The following is a 17,450-nucleotide window of genomic DNA, read 5'->3' as shown; positions in this document are numbered from 1 at the left end:
TCCTACACATGTGCCTTATTACTATTCTCCTTGTGCTCACTTTTCACATTGACATTGTATATTTGTGGGAAAGTGCACCTAGGTATAAGAAGAAATTGTGTTATGGCTACTATTCTTACTGTTTTATCTAATAAACATCTTTGAGCTAATTATGTCTAGTATCTAACTATTAAAAATAATTGGCAAAAAAGATATTACCATTGGGAGGTTCAGAGACTATTATTTTAAGAATATTAGATTTAAGAGAATTGCTCCTCTAGGGACTCAATCCTTCAGTTCAAGTGTGAGTTGGCAAGAGAAGGGACAGCCCAGAGAGGAGTCATGAGTTACAATTTTAACAACGAGAACCCACAGATATAGTCATCTCCCTAGAGATCCAAACCCAAAGTGTGAGTATAAGTAGAGGAGATATGGTATCCCGAAGGGAATACCATATACATTTGTATGTGAATCAATGGAAGTTACATCTAACATGTAACGTGTTTAGTTTTCCATCTTTGCCTACTAATGACCTAAGCTCTAAAGTTTCCAAAATGAAGGCTATTAAGTGCAAGATGTTAATAAAGATAAAATAATGGATTATATATATGTGTGTGTGTGTGTGTGTGTGTGTGTGTGTGTGTATGTGTGTGTGTGTATATACATATATATATATACATGTGTGTGAACATATATATATGGAGAGAGACAGAGAGGCAGAGAGCAAGTAAGCTTTACTTTGTTATAAATTTTAGAGAAAAATGATAATTTTAAGCATAACAAAAATAACATATAAGTTATAGGCTTTGTAAACCTTTCTGATACTTCCTGGTGGGGAAGAGGAATAATGTTAGAGTTCTTAATTGTGATATCATTTACATTTGAAGGAGAGGTGTGAGCATGGGTGGGCTCCTGGAACTGAACTATATACCAATGTACCATACCCACTTGTTGGGAGCATACAGCTTAATATAGCCTAACCTTGTTAGATGAGACAGGTCAAATGGCAAGGGGGGGAGGGGCTAAAGGATTGATCAGAGTTTTATGGCAAGTCTTTTTAGATTTGAGAATGGGAGAATATTTCCCTGCTCTATATTCCCGAGGTTCATAGATTTAAAATGAAAAGAGATAATGGAGATAATATAGTCAAACCCTTTCATTGTATAAGTGAAAAAACTGAGTCCCAGAGGGATTAAGTGATTTTCCTAGACACAATGGCAAGATTTGAGTTCCTTGACTCCAAAGCCAGTATGCTTTTCATTATGTTACACTCTGTCTCAAAGGATAAAGGCTTTTAATTCCAATGAGTATAGTATAGTATAGTATAGTAGGACAAAGATCTGAGTAAAATGACCAAGAGACTAGATTTTATTAGGAAACTTAGGGTTAGGAAATTCTACCAGTCAGTTGATTTTTTTTTTTTTTAACAATCTGATAATTCTCAAACTCTGCTAAGCACATTGTAAACTTTACCCTTTCCTTGTCAATAGGGCAGATGTGTGACAATATAGATACTTAGAGTAGAAGCAAAAATCCAGAGATATGTAAATGATGAGGGTATAATGGGGTGTTAAATACCTAAATTGGTTAAAATGGTAAAAACAAAAGGATTCAGGGCAGAATCCTTTCATTGCTGTAGATCTCCATAAATCCTTTACAGTTGTGGCTTAAAATTACCAATGATATCATAACTCTAGAATCAAAGCCTGCCTATTGTTTTTCTAGGAGACCTTGGGCTCAGTGATCCAAATTCCCAACTCACTCTCCTAACACTGCTGCAACATCCTGGTCATGTAGAAATCCATATGAAGGACTATGGAAAAGTTTTCTCCATAATCTGGAATCATTTACACCTCCACAAGGTTCTATATCAGCTATTATTACTACCAAATGTACCTGTAAATTTGAAATTTTGAAAATTTTCCTATTCTTCATTTACCCTTTCCATTCAGACACCCATCTTCTGCTTTCTTGATCTAGGGTTCTCATCAAACAGGCCTTCCTGCTCCACCTTTTGCATTCTTTTGGTTTCCATGCTCCCTTCTACCTCAAGATCCTCTGCTCCCCATGTGTCTTTCTTGCCTTGGCTCTCATAAACCACAAATAGAAAAGAATACTTGCTGATAGCTCTAAGTTGTTAAGTTAGGTTTGATTGAAGGGCTTGGTCAAAGCAGTTCTGGCTTCTGACTATGGGATGTAAGAGGAGGGAAGGTAGTGTAAACCAGAGGGAAAATGGGAAGGGGAGTGGAATGCTAAGTAGCTTCCTATTTAGGTAGAAGGGGGCTGGTCTAAAGCTTGACAGTTTAGCTATTTAAGTTTTAACCATCTGATGGACAGGTCCTCAGGATAAAGAAGGATTTGGGGTGGGGAGACCTTGACCGTAGTATCTAGGTAAAGAAGGCTGCAGTAGAACTCAAATGAGTTCTCTGCTAAGATGTTACCATATTTCTCATTTGTATGTAATCTTCATATATGTGCATTTACTATCAGTATATAACAAATCCTTGGGTTATAAAACTATCCATCCCACCCCCCCTCATTGTTGTCTGGAACTTAGTAGGCCATATATTCTTCTTCAACTTCCCAAGCAGAGCTACCTCTGGACAATAGAATCCTTCACCTCTCTTCTTTAGCAGGGTTTGGTCAAAAGACAAATATATGAGAGACTAGAGAAAAAAAAAGGAAAAAAGGAGGAGGGGGCTCTATCCATCAGTCCAGACTCACCTGTAATAAATAGGAGCAGGAAAAACATGGCCAAGGCAGCCCCTGGGACTCTCGTTCCTTGTGTGTTCATTCCTGGTCTCATTTCTCCACCCAGGACCCAAGGGACCCCTGGTTCTACTAGACCCTTCTGTTCTTTCCAGTCGGTCCAGCTGGTCTGAGCTCATTGAGGGAGGGGGAAAGAGGAAAGGGAGGAGGATGGCTGGGCGGGGCACCGGTTGTTTGTAACCATGAATCCTGCCCAAAGAGGGAAGCAGCATGGAGGAAATTGTTACTTCCTGCCTGGCCCAGTTACAGGGACTAACCTCCTTGGGAGTACTAAGGAAAGGGACAGGAGGAGTCAAATTCTCTAACCTTGATCTTTTAGGCTTGCCCTTATACTCTAATCTTTGCCTTGACCTGCCCTCCTTCACTCCCCATCCCCATCCACTAACTCTGATGCTAACCCTAACATCCAAGAGAGCAGAATTAAGAGTAGTGGGTGGAAGTTGGGGAAAAGGTAAGTAGGTTTAATGTTAAGGGGAAAAAAAACTGATTCGAATTATGCAAAAGTGAAATGGGCTGCTTTGGGAGGTAAGATCACTGAAGATCTTCAATGAAGATCTTAAAGAGAGGCTGGATGACACTTGATTTTGTAATGGGAACCCTTCTAAGAATGGTTTTTTTTGTTACCAATGTTCCTTTCCACCTCAAAATTTTGTATTTCTGTGACCATTAATCTTTTAACTTTAGTTTTCTAAATATTCTTCTTGAAGTGCTTGAACCATAAACCCATTAATCCTGAGGTCATCTCTTTCAGAAGCAGAAGGAAGTGGGGGGGGGGGGAGACGAAGAGGGAGGAGAAGCAGTAACATAGCCCCATGGTACCATAACATGGAGATTGGTGACAAAATATGATGAGTTTGGTGGAGCTAGATGGAAGTTTTAGTGAAAAAGGGAAAGGTGATGATTTTTTTTTTTGTGTGTGACTCCCAGACCCCAAGCTTCCAGGGAAAGACCAAGAATACGTAGTATGATGGAGTGGGGAGATTCATTGACTTGGGAGGGTTACCTATAAAATATATATTTATATATGTCTATATACAATATCGTCTATATTTAGTACAGTTAGAGTTTGCAGTCATGTCTTCTCAGCATGAAATTGAAATAATTCCTAAAGTCTTTATACCCTCCCTCTCTTCTATCCTTCAAAACATCTATTTTTTCCTCTCAGAGGCAGGCAAAATTGTTTATGACTCCTTTCCTCCCAGATCTGGAATCTCAGCCATTTCCTGAAGTTGGTTGAGGGAAGGCCAAAGCTAAGTTCTGGGGTCTAAGTGGAGAATCTTCTAATAATATTACCTATTATTCTCTGATCCCTCTTCAATGGGGTCTCTACACCTGGCTAGCATTCTTCTTTACCCAACCACAGACAAGGCATACCTTTCTCTTTTATAAACTGAGACCGAGAAAAAGAAGGTAGAGAAAAAATGAGAAATACATAAAGATAGCTGAATTGGTTGCATTGTCACTAAAAGAGATACATAGATGTTCCAAAGTGTTTTGGAATCTTTCAAATATTTTGCTAATTTTGCTGAATACTCCATTGCCCATCCCCTGTCAATTTTGTTGCTGCCACCTCCTGAACTAATCTATTTTGCTATCACATTATAAAGTAAGGAGGGGCTTAGGAGAAGAGTTCATATAAGTTTCACTTTATTTCTTTAATTATTTTTTTTTAAACAGACCGGTGATAGCATTGGTAATGGAAAGTCTCAGTGAAGAACTCCAAATACCAAAGCAGATCAACATCTGCTTTTCAACTAAAGGTCTTAAAGAGCTGTCTTGGACATTGAGAAATTTGCCCTTTGTTACATAGTGAGTCTCACTTATTATTGATTTGATGATATTCAGGCATTTAGAAACCTGTCCTAATATCCTTTATATTCTGGGAAGCAGACACCTCAGTGAAGATGAGATAAGGGCAAGTATTCTGGGGTTTCAGATCTCAGATCAACTTTTTCCTAAGTTGGGCAGGATGGGAGAATAGTAGAGATCTAAAAGGTAATTTCAGCTTTAAGAAAGGATTCCATCCTCTAAAAAAGACATTATCTTTAAAGAAATTTCCTCAGCATAGCTTGTTCCCCTTCCTAGGTTTGGGGAATCCAAGGTCACAGGATTGACCTGTCTTTCGCATTAAGTCAGAGTATAGGACATCTATCAAATTTCTTCTCCTTTGGATATTAGGACACCTGCTCCAGGATCCCCTACTCTAACCATTTCAGGTCTGGCAAAATGGTTGGAACTTGTGTCAGGAAGGTTGATTTACAACAGTGATATTCATCTGGCTAAATCCCAGGCACAGTTGTGTTCACTTCCAGCAACCCCTAGGGCCTCATTTTGCACAAATGGAGGAAGGACCAACTGTATGACTCATGGTGATGGTATTACTTGAGGAACTATTTAGCTTTGGACTTATATTACCTAACTAGAGATAAAGATTTGTCCTGAATTACAGAATATCAAGGATGTGCAATGATCAAAAATTTGACCCAGTATGTAGGTTCTATCCCAATTCCCACTGCTGCAGATTGATTTTCCTGTGCTCCTTTTTAATCATTTGCACTATGGAAGATAAGGCTGAGACCAGAATCTTTAACTGAAAATTCACCAGATGTTGTTTCTATAGGATTTGCATATTTATAGCTAGAAATTATCTATCAGCAGTATTAGGCTTAGAGCTGGGAAGACTTGAATTCAAATCTAGCCTCAGATATTAGTTATGTGCCTCTTTGCAAGTAACTTCCTTCTGTCTACCTCAGTTTCCTTAATTGTAAAGTGAAAATGATAACAGCCATCTAACTTAAAGGATAGTTGCTCAAATAAGATAATATTTTTAAAGTGCTTAGCATGGTGCCAGACACACAAGAGGCATTTAATAAGTGCTTATTTTCTCCCCTTTGCCTTTATTTTGAAGAGAAAGAAAAAATTATAGAAAAGTTAATTAACTTACTAAAGATCACTTGCTAAAACTGCTAAATAGCAGTACTAGAATTTGAATACAGGACTTCTTTCCCCCAAAATTTAACACTTTTCCCTAAATCATCTTGTCTTCTTGAGGAATGATCACCTTAACTAGGTACATTTGAAGGTATCTTTTTGATCAGTGTAAGCAAGTAAAGGATAGAAGACTTAGGTCATTCTGAGAGCTAAGCAGGAAGAGAGATTCATTGAAGTTACCAGATATCTGTCCCTCACACTCCATCTCACAAACAACATAAGAATTTCACTCTGGTAGGAACAAATAGTTGTCACCAGATCTTCCTTCCTTGACTGGAGGGCCTTCCAACTCAATTTCTTCTTTTCATGTTTGTCAATCTTCTGAGTGTCAGCCAACAACAGCAAAAGACTGGGTTATCAATGAAAAAGAGAGAGATGGCTTTTGCTCAAAGGGCTAAGCAAATTTCCAAGATACCAGATCATTGGACAGGGTTTCTAAGGATGATGTTTCTGAAGACTAGACTTTTCTGATAGGTGGGGCACAACTTGAAGTAAGGGCCAAAGTTGGCGGGGAGAGGATGAAGGGACATAAAGGAAAATAGCAATGATTTTCTTCTCAGCTCCCTCAGTGCCCCTGAATTCTCCCAATCCAGACCATGCATGGCAATAATTATGGGTTTGGAGGAAAGGGCAAAAGAGAGGGCAGGAAATGAAAAGAGAATAATAGCATATACCCATATACACTCTACAGTTATAAAACTCTGTACATGTTATCTCATTTGTTATCATTTGATCTTTACAATATCCCTGTGAGGTAGGTAATGAAAATGGAAAGGAGTATCCCTTTCAGATGTGAACAAATGATATAGACAAGGATAGTTGTGAAAGAAAGTGGAAAAAAAAGGTATCTTGCACTTGGAAAAGACAATTTTTTATGTTAAATATGGCCAAAGTGCCTTGTTTCTTAGCATTTAATTTATATATGACAGATGTGAGGATTTGGAACTTATTAGAAAACTCTGATTCCTAGAACTGCTTGGTGACTATGGGACAAATATATATTGCTTAGTTATAGAGATGGTAGAAATATAAACTCTCATTTACTCCCATGAATTAAAGGTGAGTCGCCTCATTGAAGAGACCTTGTTTCAGATCACTTGAGTTGAGCCTTCATGAAAGTCAGAGCTCAGGAAAGACCTCTGGTCAAGTCTAAGAAGAGACCCCAGAGTTTGTACTGATACCTGGTGCTTGGTAAAATCAGCTCGAGAATGGAAAAGGCTTTTATGGTTCCCTGATTTGCCACCTACTGCCTAAAAGATAGAAATCTCTCAGAGCCCAGATAAGGAAGCAGGATTGGAAAAACTATGCAGATCCCAAGCTTAGGGTTTCTGCTTTTGCTGAAATTATATAATATTATCTTGGTAGCTCAGAAAGAGGAGCTGCTCAAGTAGAGCAGCTAGCAAAGAAGCAGCCCTACTGGGCAATGAATTGTATAGACTGTTCCTGAGGAAAACAAAGGACAATGAGTCCACAGTATAAACTTGTCAGCTGCCCCATCATATGTTTTCTATATATTTACCTGCTACAGTTCTGTAATTTTGTGCCCATTCTATTCTCATGGATATTTTGCATAGTGGGAAAATCTGTCACTGACTGAGGAATAGAATGGTAAGTTATTCTTTTTTTTACCTTTCTGCTTAATAAATATTTCTAATTAAGAGGTAATAGACTTCCACCTAAGGTTAAAACAGTGGCCATCCTATCTCTGAACCCTCCAACCTTCTTTATGAATTCAGATTGAGTGACTGAGCTCACTCTGAGAGAGAAGTGTTATACTTGCACTACACAAGTATTGTCATTCTCATTTTTTAAAAGCATATGAGGAAATTAAGGCTCAAAAAAAAGTTGAATTACTTGCTCAAGGTCACATAGATGGTATGTGGCAACGCTAGGGGCATTTCAAATGCAGTTTCTTTCCATTATATCACAACTGCCTAAGGGAAAAGGAAAGAAAAGAAAAGGGGAAACTTAGAGGATGGTAGGATAGGGATTTTTAAGTTTACTTCCCTCCTGCCTCCAAAAGTAGGTGAGTGGAATTAAAATTGTCAAAAACCTTCTTGATCTCTTTCCCCTAGCCTATACTACTACCTGCCTGAAGCATAATTAGGTTAGGGTTAGCAGAAGTGGGAAGAGTGGGAGGAGAAAGTATAGTTTGCTGGAATGAGTGGACAGTTGAATAAGTTCTTAGAAGCCACATCAAGGGTTAACCCTCTTTAAATGTGTTATGAGGAGCAAGGAATCAGAAGAGAGAGGAATAAGTCTGTGAAAGTGACATTTAAGACAAGTATAGGACAAGATTCTACTGCTATTACTGTCCAAAGACTTTGGCACAAATACCCTCTGGACTAGCTCAGTAGTGAGCATGGCACAGGGTTTTAAGCAGGACTTGAGAAGCAACAAACTTGAGGAAGTTGCTTAGGTTAGTGATAGAAAAGGAGGGGCAAGGGCTATAGCAGACTATGATAGGTCTCCAGCTCCAAAGTATGTGACTGAACTTAGGGGCTATCAAGACAAAAATCATTATTAGAATTTCAGGTATAACCCGTGTCTGGTGTAATTACACTGATTTTTTTTTTTTTTACATGATGGGAATGCTTTGGTCTATACCCAGAACATCTCAGGATTATAACGTTTGGGGTAAAGGGGATTTCTGAATCCAAGAAGCCAAGATCTATGAATCTTGGTACCTAAAACTGGGGTTAGGATCAGTTTTAAAAGCAGTAAAAACAAAAAACAAAAACAATTTGTCTAGGGCCAAAGGGCTTAAGTTGTTTGATTCAGTCCCTGGAGAAGAAGCCAGTGATCTGGGAGGTAGTTTGCCTATTAGCAAGGTTGCATTCTCCACAGTTGACCACCACAGGTAAGACACAAGGGGAGTGTTCCAAACCCTAGAAGCATAGGGGAGGACAGAGTGCACAGAGCCTGGCTCCCTTGAGGGGGCCTCCCTCACTTTCAGCTTTTTAATTGCATTCTCTCCACATAAAGTAGATTATTGCCTCTCTATGGACAGTAGGTGGCAGAAAAACAAGGAAGACTACATGAGGGACTAGGCTAGTCCCTCACTATCGAATTGTTAGTTCAATTAGGAAAGATACCCATGTCCTACTTCCCAAGGACCTAAGTGTCTGAGAGAAGGAGATTGAGAGGCAGGGGGCCGAGAGTCAGAACATGATCTGCCCAACCTCTAGGAGTTTTAGTCATTGGGAATCCACTCCAAAGATTGGAACCTTTATTTCCTCCTACTCAAATATGAGAAAAAGCATTAGCAAGATCTGTCCAATAGGGGCCTCCAGTTTCTTTCCCAGGGATTCTGATTGTGTTTGCAAGTTTTGTTTGAGGGAGGGAATATATGGAAGTTAGAGTGGGAAGAGGAATGGAAATTTCTTAGGGAGTGGCAGAGGATCTTTGCTTCCCAAAAATAAAAGTCCTGATCCTTTCTTCTCAGGCATGGTGTCTTCTTCAACAAGGACACAGAAAGGACTGCCCTGTGTGTTAGGCTAAGGAAGTAAAGAAAGGGCCTATTGGGAGAGGACTGATAATAAGACACACCTTTCTCGGACACCAAGGATTTGAGCCCTTTGAACTTTGCAGGACTTAGGTCAGAAAGTTGTAGTTTCCAAGAAGGCTGCATACTTGGTGAATAGGAGTCAAACAAGTGCTAATTGGCTTCCCCTGTTCACCTACCATAGATTCAGTCTGATAGGTTGTCAGAATTTAGAGGTCTTAGAGATAATCTAATTCAAACTTGAGAACAGGTTTACATGCAAATGAGGAAACCCCTGCTTAAATGGATGAAGCTGGCCCAAGGTCCCCCATTATGAGGCACTTGGAAAAGTAATTCTCTCCACCCTAAAGCAGAACCTGCAGTTCTAGTTTCTCTTCAGGGACATGTCTTCCCCTATGCAGAACCAGCAGCTTGCACTACAACATCCCAGAAGGGAAACATCCATATGATACCCATTTTTCTGGGGAAGGGGATGGGCTGATATAAGTGGTATGAGTTGATATAAAAGTCTCTTGATTTCTGCCATGATGTGAGCAGCTCCTCATGGGCTGGACACATAGTTCTTGTCTTGACCAAAGCTCTTGTCATTTTCTCTGTTCCTAAATCCTTTTGTGATGTTGGGTAACTCAATCTGTCTTGTGTTTCAATGTCCTACTTAGTTAAAAACAAAACAAAACAAAACAAAAAGTGAAGCAGCAGATCCCGGAGGTGGGCAAGCGCGGAATATGAAAGAAGAGGTAAGGGGTAAAACCTGGGAGTCCTCCAGGAGGGGCACAGACCGGTCCAGACTGTTAGGATTACTATTGTTAGTTTTCATAAGGTTCCTGTAGGGGTAGGCCTCGAATTTAATAATCTATAGGCGGGTCCTAAGAGGACACAATCCACACCCACCTGCTGCAGCCAACCGGGAACCAGCCGTTACGCGGGGAGCACCAACACACGCAGCCACACGTTCGCACAGGCTCTCGGTCATTCACATTCCCTCACACCTCGCACACGCTCGGGCTCACAAACACAAGTGACTTTCCCTTGGACACTCTCTGCCCTCTGCCAGGCTAGCCTGGCCTCGCCCCCAAGCGGGAGACTAAAGTCCCATCAGGTGGAGGCAGGGCCCTGGGAGGGCTCAGGCGCTGATCTCCACCGTGCCAGCCTCCTCTTGCTCCCGGATCATGTGCACGCCCGCAGTCCGGAGGGTGCGTGTGGAGCTGCGGGAGCGACCTGGAGAGCTCGGGGACCGGCTGGGGGAGGTGTGCGTTCGGCTGGTGGCTGGAGAACGGGCGGGAGAGCGGGGATAGCGGCGGGCCGAACGGATTGGCAATCCGGGGGAGCGGCCTGGGGCAGTGGAAGAGATTGCATAACCCGGCAGGCCCGGCTCAGTGGTGCTCCGAGGTTCGGGGGCAGCGCTCTCCTCCCCTTCTGGTGGATCCTGCAATCGGATAACAATAGTCAGCGAGACAAACATACCCAAGTGCTTGGAAGCTTCACCCCTACCACCCAATCCAATTCCCAATGATGCACAGGACCCCGCCAAATTCAAATCCCACGTGCGGCCTTTCCGGTCTCCCAGCAGGCCCCGCTCCCTGGGACACCCTGGCAGAGTTTCCCCACCTTGTCCTTCAAGATGTAGAGGGCCACTGGATTCTTCCGCTCGTGCTCTCCACTTCGAGGGAGGGTCTCTACTGCACAAAGAAGAGATTGAAGAAGTCACCTAGAGTAGGAGAGATCCTATTTCCAGCATCCTATTGCTCTTCACAGTTGACATTCACTCTAGGGCTGGGGTTCTTAAACTATACTCCTGAATCCAAGCTTCTTTTTATTAAAAAATAAGTAATCCTGTCTCTGATATTCCAGAAGTATGTGACTCAAATGATTTCCAATTCTTTCCAAAGCAGACCCTGCTATGAAGTCAGGAGAAAGCTTCTCTTCTTGTTTTAGACCAATCTTGAATTGTCTGGACTCTTGCTCTCCTACCTTAGAATCATTCTGGCCCTTGGAAGATCCAGGAAGACAAAAAAGTAAAAATCCAACTGTTTACACTGCTGCTCTATTGTTCACCTGAGCTGGATGGGATGGGGAAGAGAGGGTCCAGCTTCTTCCTCTCACCTTCAGGTTTCAGGTGGTCATCATTTTGATCTTCGTACTCTAAAGAGCCCTGCTTTTCCAGCTTCCGCTTCTTTCTGCAAAATAGCCCAGGAATCCCTTGAGTAGAGCCATAGGATGGGTAGGAGAAGGGCTGGAAGACATAAGGACCTGGTGGGCTTAGGGGAGGTCTTAAGACAGGAAGGATGTTTTTTATTCATTAGTTAGTGAAGAAAGAAGAGTGAGTTATGAGAGCAGGAAGATACTTCAAATTCAGCAGTGTTATTTATTAACAAAAAATGCTACATTACAGGCATTGGATGGGTTTAGAGTCCTTGGAGCTGGAAGACTATAAGGGAATGTAAAGGTGTAATCTCTGCCCAGGATATAAAATTCAGTAGTTACCCAGACTTTTTAGAGGGTTTCCAACATGCACAGACTGTCACCAAAGTCACAAGGAGAAATATGCCTCCTGTGGTCAGGATAATGTAGAGGGAGCTTCTCCCTGCAGAAAGACAGGTAGGGAGGTGAGAACTGTTATAGATTGAAATAATAAGGAAGTAGGGAAAGAGTAGTGGAAAGAGTTTCTCTGTAGGACAATTATTCCAGAGGTGGACAAGGCTATCTCTTTTGGTGGCCTTTTTGGACAAGGCCAATTTGGTTTGTTTTTCTTAACTATGCCTATTTGTCACAATAGACTTGGGTGGTTGTTGTTTTTTTTTTCCCCCAGTGGAAAGAGGGGAGAGAAAAATAAATTTCTATTAGTTAAAAATTAAATTTTTTTCAAAAAGAAATTCCATGTAGGGATGATGGGAGTAGGGAATACTAGAGAGCACAACTGGCTAATTAATTCTTATAAGGTACCCATTCCTTACTCTTTCTGTTTATTATCATAATCATCAAGTATTTAATGAGTAGAATTTGCTCTTGGCCTTTACATATACAAATTTGGTGTAATATAAATCTGGTCACTCAGGTTGGGATGATCCTTGCCTCTTGCTGTGGGATACCTACCCTGCTGAGCTCTGAGCTCTTCCAAGAAAGGATACTCACGATACACAGTAAGCTTGATGGGGACACTTCGGCCTTGGCTAATGGGGTTCTCCACCAAGCAGCTATAGATGTCATCATCGGCCATAAGCACTCGTGTAATGGTGAGCACCTTTTGGTCGGGGGATAGGAGCATCCTTGAGTCATTGCTGAGTGGTTTGCCATCCTTCAGCCAAGTATAGTTGGCTTTGGTACCATTTTCATGGGAACAGTTCAGTGTGAAGGACTCACTGAGCTCCAGTACAGTGGATGAAGCCACAACTACCTGTGGTTTTGAGATGGGAACTGGGTAGAGTAAGAATAAGAAGATTGGGGGTTAGTGACCTGGAGTCTCACAAGTCCCACTCTGTACTTCTGATTCTCAGAATTCTTCCTATTACTGAATCTATGAGCTTATATAGTCCAATATCTTCCTTCTCTCTCCCTGACTGAAGCTCCAGAGCCCTTACCCTTTTGGAAGGCTTAGAAAAAGCTTTAAAAAATAACCCAATTTTAAAAAAACACCCCATCCCTTCACATGGGTGGCTTATGTACACTGAATTGACCCTCCCTGGAAAATTTTTTGAATTGTTCTACTCATTCTATTCTAGTACCTAGTCAGACTCAGTATCAATACCTGGTCCTCAGTCTTAACCCAGTCCCTATTCTCAAGGCAGCTAGCTTCAGAGTCTTACCATCCACAGTGAGGTTGATGGTCTTTTCTCCAGTGAAAGTATCATCAGTAATAGAAATCTCTACCTCATAGGTGCCCTCATCAGATGTCTGAAGATCACTGAGGAGAAGGGAGCCATTCTCAAAAAGCCTGATTCGGTCACGGTAGTCAGGCCTCAGAGTGCCAATAACCTCAATGCCAATGGATTGTACCACTGTCACTGGCTTGTCCCTCTTCAGCTGCCACTTAACTACTGGTTTGTCACTGCTGGTGCTACTGTACTGCACAGAGAACAGAGCCGACTTCCCTACAGTGCCATGGATCAGACGCACTGGGCTTGTGATGTTCACTCCTTCCAGCGAGCCTAGGAAGAGGCATCCAGAGAGAAAGGGGACAATGTCAGCTCATCCTCAGGAAGGAAAAGATTTGTTCTTGCCCCATTCCTATTACCCATCACTGATTTCTTCTTAGTAATTCTTGGCCCTCCACTCCCTTCTTTTTGGTCTGGACATTATGATAGCTACCTTTCTGTCTTGCTGACCTCTTACTCCATCCTCCAACTCTCTTGTTTTCAAGTTCTGGAACCATAAGAAAATCAGTACTGCCATTGTTACTAGAGGAGATATGTAAATATATTTACCTATAGTTCTACTCAACATTCCTGGAACTTTCCAAACCAAGATACTCTTTTTCAGCCACCACTAAAGAATGTAAACTGAGGGCAAGAATTGTTTTAATTTCTGCATATGTATCCCTAATTCTAATACAGTGCTTAGCACTGTATAACACTGTATTATGTTTTTATTATTTATTATTAAATGTTCTTTTCATTCATTCATTCTTATCTTTGCTATTCCCATTTCCAGGATAAATGTTGTTTTTTGATACTGTTTTCCCTACCCTTAAACCACATTGTTTTCTTCCTTTTTCTTCTTTGTCCCACTGCCTTTAATCTAGCTTTAATTTTCCTTCTTTCTCTTTATATCACATATATCTATTCTTCTGGCCTTTTGACCTTTTGCCTCTCTCAGCTCCATCTACTTGGTCAAATTCTAGCCAAATCAGACCTCAGGTTCTCTATAGGCATAATGTGAAATTTCTGTCTTCACCACTGTTCCATTGGCTCCCAAGAGAAAAAAAGGAGGTCATTTAGGAATCCCTTATTCCAAGAAAGCAGGGGTTCTTTCCTCTTTATGGAACTTATTATCCAGTAATCTCAGATGACCCTACAGCCAATGGAAGGTGGTGATGTCATTGAGTTATGGCTACCTGGCTCTCTCTCCAAAGGTGGCACATTGAAGACAAAGGACAGCATAGATTGGCTGCCTCCTGCATTATTAAATACCAGCTTCAGACACAGATACCACCTTTCCCATTCATGTAGGAAACTCCCAGTGGAATTTCTTACCCATTCCTGATAAAAACCCTCTTCTAGGAAGGACTGTTGTTACAAGTAGGCTAACTGATTTCAAAGGAAAGCATCTTTTTACCTCTTAAATTTACCCCTTAAATATATCCATTTGGTATCTGAAACATCACAATTTGTACTTCATTCCTTAAATTTAAGCCAAAAGAACTGTGTTTTCCATTAAAATGCAAATACCATTGGAAAAGAGGGTATTCACTTCATTGTTAATAAGTTTATCATATTCTTTCCTGAGTAAAGTTTTTACTTTGGGAGTTTGTAAGAGATAGAAGGTAGAAAAAACATATAGGCATAGGGTATCTGAAAGCAAGAGATGTATTAGATAGAAAAGGCAAAAAAGATAGCCCCAGAGCTTGAAGTCAAACTTCATCATTATGCCTGAGTTTGCCCTGCCACCCACCTAACTCATTATTGTAGCATCCAAGTAGAAGAACAATAATGCAAAATAAGGGTCTGTAATACGGAAATGTTTAATATGATTGCACATATCTAATCTATATCAAATTGCTTACTGTCTTAGGAAGGAGGAAAATAATGGGGAATGAGAAGGGAAAGGGAGAAAATCGAGACCTCAAAAATCTTATAAAGATGTTAAAAACTATATTTACATGTAATGAAAAAATAAAATACCATTTTCAAAAAAGAAAGTGAATCTGATATAAGGAATGAATTCTACACAATCCAAATGGGAAGCTGCATTGCAATAGGGAAAAACAAACAAAACAATGAACTGCAATCTATACATAGCTTTGTCACCTAATTTAGTCACTTAATTGTTCGAGACTTCAGCTTACTCATCTATTCAATGAGAGATACAGATAAAAATTTCAATAAATATGTATAAAATATCTATTGTAAGTAGAGAGAAGACAGATAGTCCTATTTTCATACAGCTTACTGTCAAGTTGGGGAATGTGATACAAATGCAAATAACTATTATAGTACAAAATCACATATGATAAGTACATTAGAAAGGTGAAAACAAAGTGCTTGGAAGATGGAAAAATCATTATTGACTACAGGCAAGGATGGGGGGAAGTCAGAGATCAGGAAATGCTTCCTGAAGGAACTGACATGAATCACAAAATCACAGAACTTGAAAGTAGAAAGTGACTTCAGCAGCCACCTCATCTAATCTATCCATATAACAGCTTTGATGCTTATCCAATCTCTTCTTGAAGACCTCTAAAGACCAGGAAGATCCCACCATCTCTCAGTATAATTCTATCTACTTTTGAACAATATTAATTGTTAGGAATTTTTTTTTGGAGGGGGATGATGGTTGTGACAGCAAGCTAAATTTGCCTTTACAACTTCTTACTATTGCTTGTGGCCTTGCTCTCTGCTGCCAAACAGAACAGATCTACCCTTTCTTTCACATGTTATCTCTTCAAACATTTGCAGAGAGCTATCACATTTCCCTCAAAGTCTTTTCTTTTAGAGGCTAATCATGTCTAGTTCTTTAAACTGATCTTCATTTGACATGGATTCAAGCCCCTTCACCATCCTGCTTGTCCTCTGGACAATATTAATATCCTTCTTAAATAGTAATGCTTATAATTGAACTCAAAACTCTAGAAAATGTCTGATGAGGGTAGAATACAATGATATTATCAGTTTCCCATTCCTGGAAGCTATGTCTCTTAATGTAGCCCAAGATAAATTTAAGTTTTTTGGCTGTCACATCATACTGTTAAATTACATTGATCTTACAATCCACAAATTTTTTTTCAGAACAATTACTATACAACCATATCTCCTCCATGTACTCCTGAATTAATTTTCTAAACAAAAATATTTATATTTATTCCTCTTAAATGTCATCTCAGATTTGGTTCAATACTTTAGGCCAAGGGATCAGTAAACTATAACCTACAGGCAAATGTAGTTGTTTATAGCCTGAGAGCCAAGAATGTTTTTTACCTTTTAAAATTGTTTGGTTGTGCTTTAAAAATGTAAAAAAAAAACTTAATTGGCTGGCTGTATTAGGCCTACAGGCTGTAGTTTGCCAATCCCTACCCTTATCTTTTGAATCTTTACTTAATTTTCTAGTTGTTAATTCTCACTCCCAGTTTTTGTGTCATCTGCAAATAAGATGAGCATATCATCTATTATTTTACTCAAGTCACTGATAAAAATTTTAAACAGCATAGGGCCCAGCATAGATCTCTGGGGGATACTCCACTGAAGAGCTCCTGCAGTGTCTAAATGGAAGCAATCATAAACAGTATTCCTGAGTTAGGCTCTTCCACCTTTTCTAATCTCATCTAATTGTACTGTAATCTAGTACACATCTCTTCATCTTCTCCACAGGAATAATATGAGATACTATATTAAAAACATTTTCCTAAAATCTAGATAAACACTATCTACAGAATTCCCTTCATCTACTAGTTTATTAATCCTATCCAAAAAACCGAGATTAGTCTGGGATGACCAATTCTTGATGAAATAATGGAGGTTCTTTTTAATCACCCCTTTCAAATAGTACATAAGGGCCCAACCAGCCAACTCCTCCTATCCTTGCAGTTCTCTAAACCTAAAGAATCAGAGAAAGATAGTCAAAGACCCAAGCTGTCAGACTAAAGGGACAGTGAACAAAGGGAAAGGCACAGCTACACTGATCCTGATCCCCCTTCCCTTCTAGAATCTTGGCTCAGAAGCTCTATTCTACTTTCTTCCTTCCCTCTTCGCCATTTCCCTTCCTCTTCATTCCACAATAGTGGCTACCACATATGAAGGCTGGGGACTGGACTACGATATATCTTTCTATTTCCTTTCTTAAGTTATGACCTCCCTGGAATTGAACTGAAAACTTAAGGGTAGGAGAAATCAGTTAATTCACTGATTCAAGTAGAGATTAAATGAGTTGTCCATAAATGCAATAGGCTACTGGGTGAGAGGGATGATCACCTGTTAGGTTACATTGGAGGTACAATTCCTACATTGAGTGGGAGAATGAACTAAACATCTCTTAAAGTCCTTTCAAATGTTAACAT

General features: G+C 40.2%; 1 protein-coding gene across 2 annotated transcripts in view; it reads right to left on the bottom strand.

Annotated features, from left to right (window-relative positions):
* Window positions 1-17,450, bottom strand: part of LOC127554859 (hepatocyte cell adhesion molecule) — a 41,959-nt gene that overhangs the window by 12,109 nt on the left and 12,400 nt on the right. The window contains exons 2-7 of one of the 2 annotated variants that reach the window (XM_051986769.1): window positions 13,048-13,389; window positions 12,377-12,658; window positions 11,729-11,828; window positions 11,348-11,421; window positions 10,853-10,923; window positions 1,325-10,670 (exon numbers count right to left, since the gene is read on the bottom strand). In XM_051986769.1, coding sequence (XP_051842729.1) covers window positions 10,368-10,670; window positions 10,853-10,923; window positions 11,348-11,421; window positions 11,729-11,828; window positions 12,377-12,658; window positions 13,048-13,389 — 1,172 coding nt within the window. In that variant the 3' untranslated portion in view covers window positions 1,325-10,367. Of the gene's footprint in view, window positions 1-1,324; window positions 10,671-10,852; window positions 10,924-11,347; window positions 11,422-11,728; window positions 11,829-12,376; window positions 12,659-13,047; window positions 13,390-17,450 lie in introns of those variants that run through there. The other variant, XM_051986770.1, reaches the window with a different exon arrangement.

This window comes from Antechinus flavipes, chromosome 3, assembly GCF_016432865.1.
Source record: "Antechinus flavipes isolate AdamAnt ecotype Samford, QLD, Australia chromosome 3, AdamAnt_v2, whole genome shotgun sequence".
Classification (NCBI taxonomy): Eukaryota; Metazoa; Chordata; class Mammalia; order Dasyuromorphia; family Dasyuridae; genus Antechinus; species Antechinus flavipes.
This window is presented reverse-complemented; position numbering and strand designations above follow the sequence as displayed.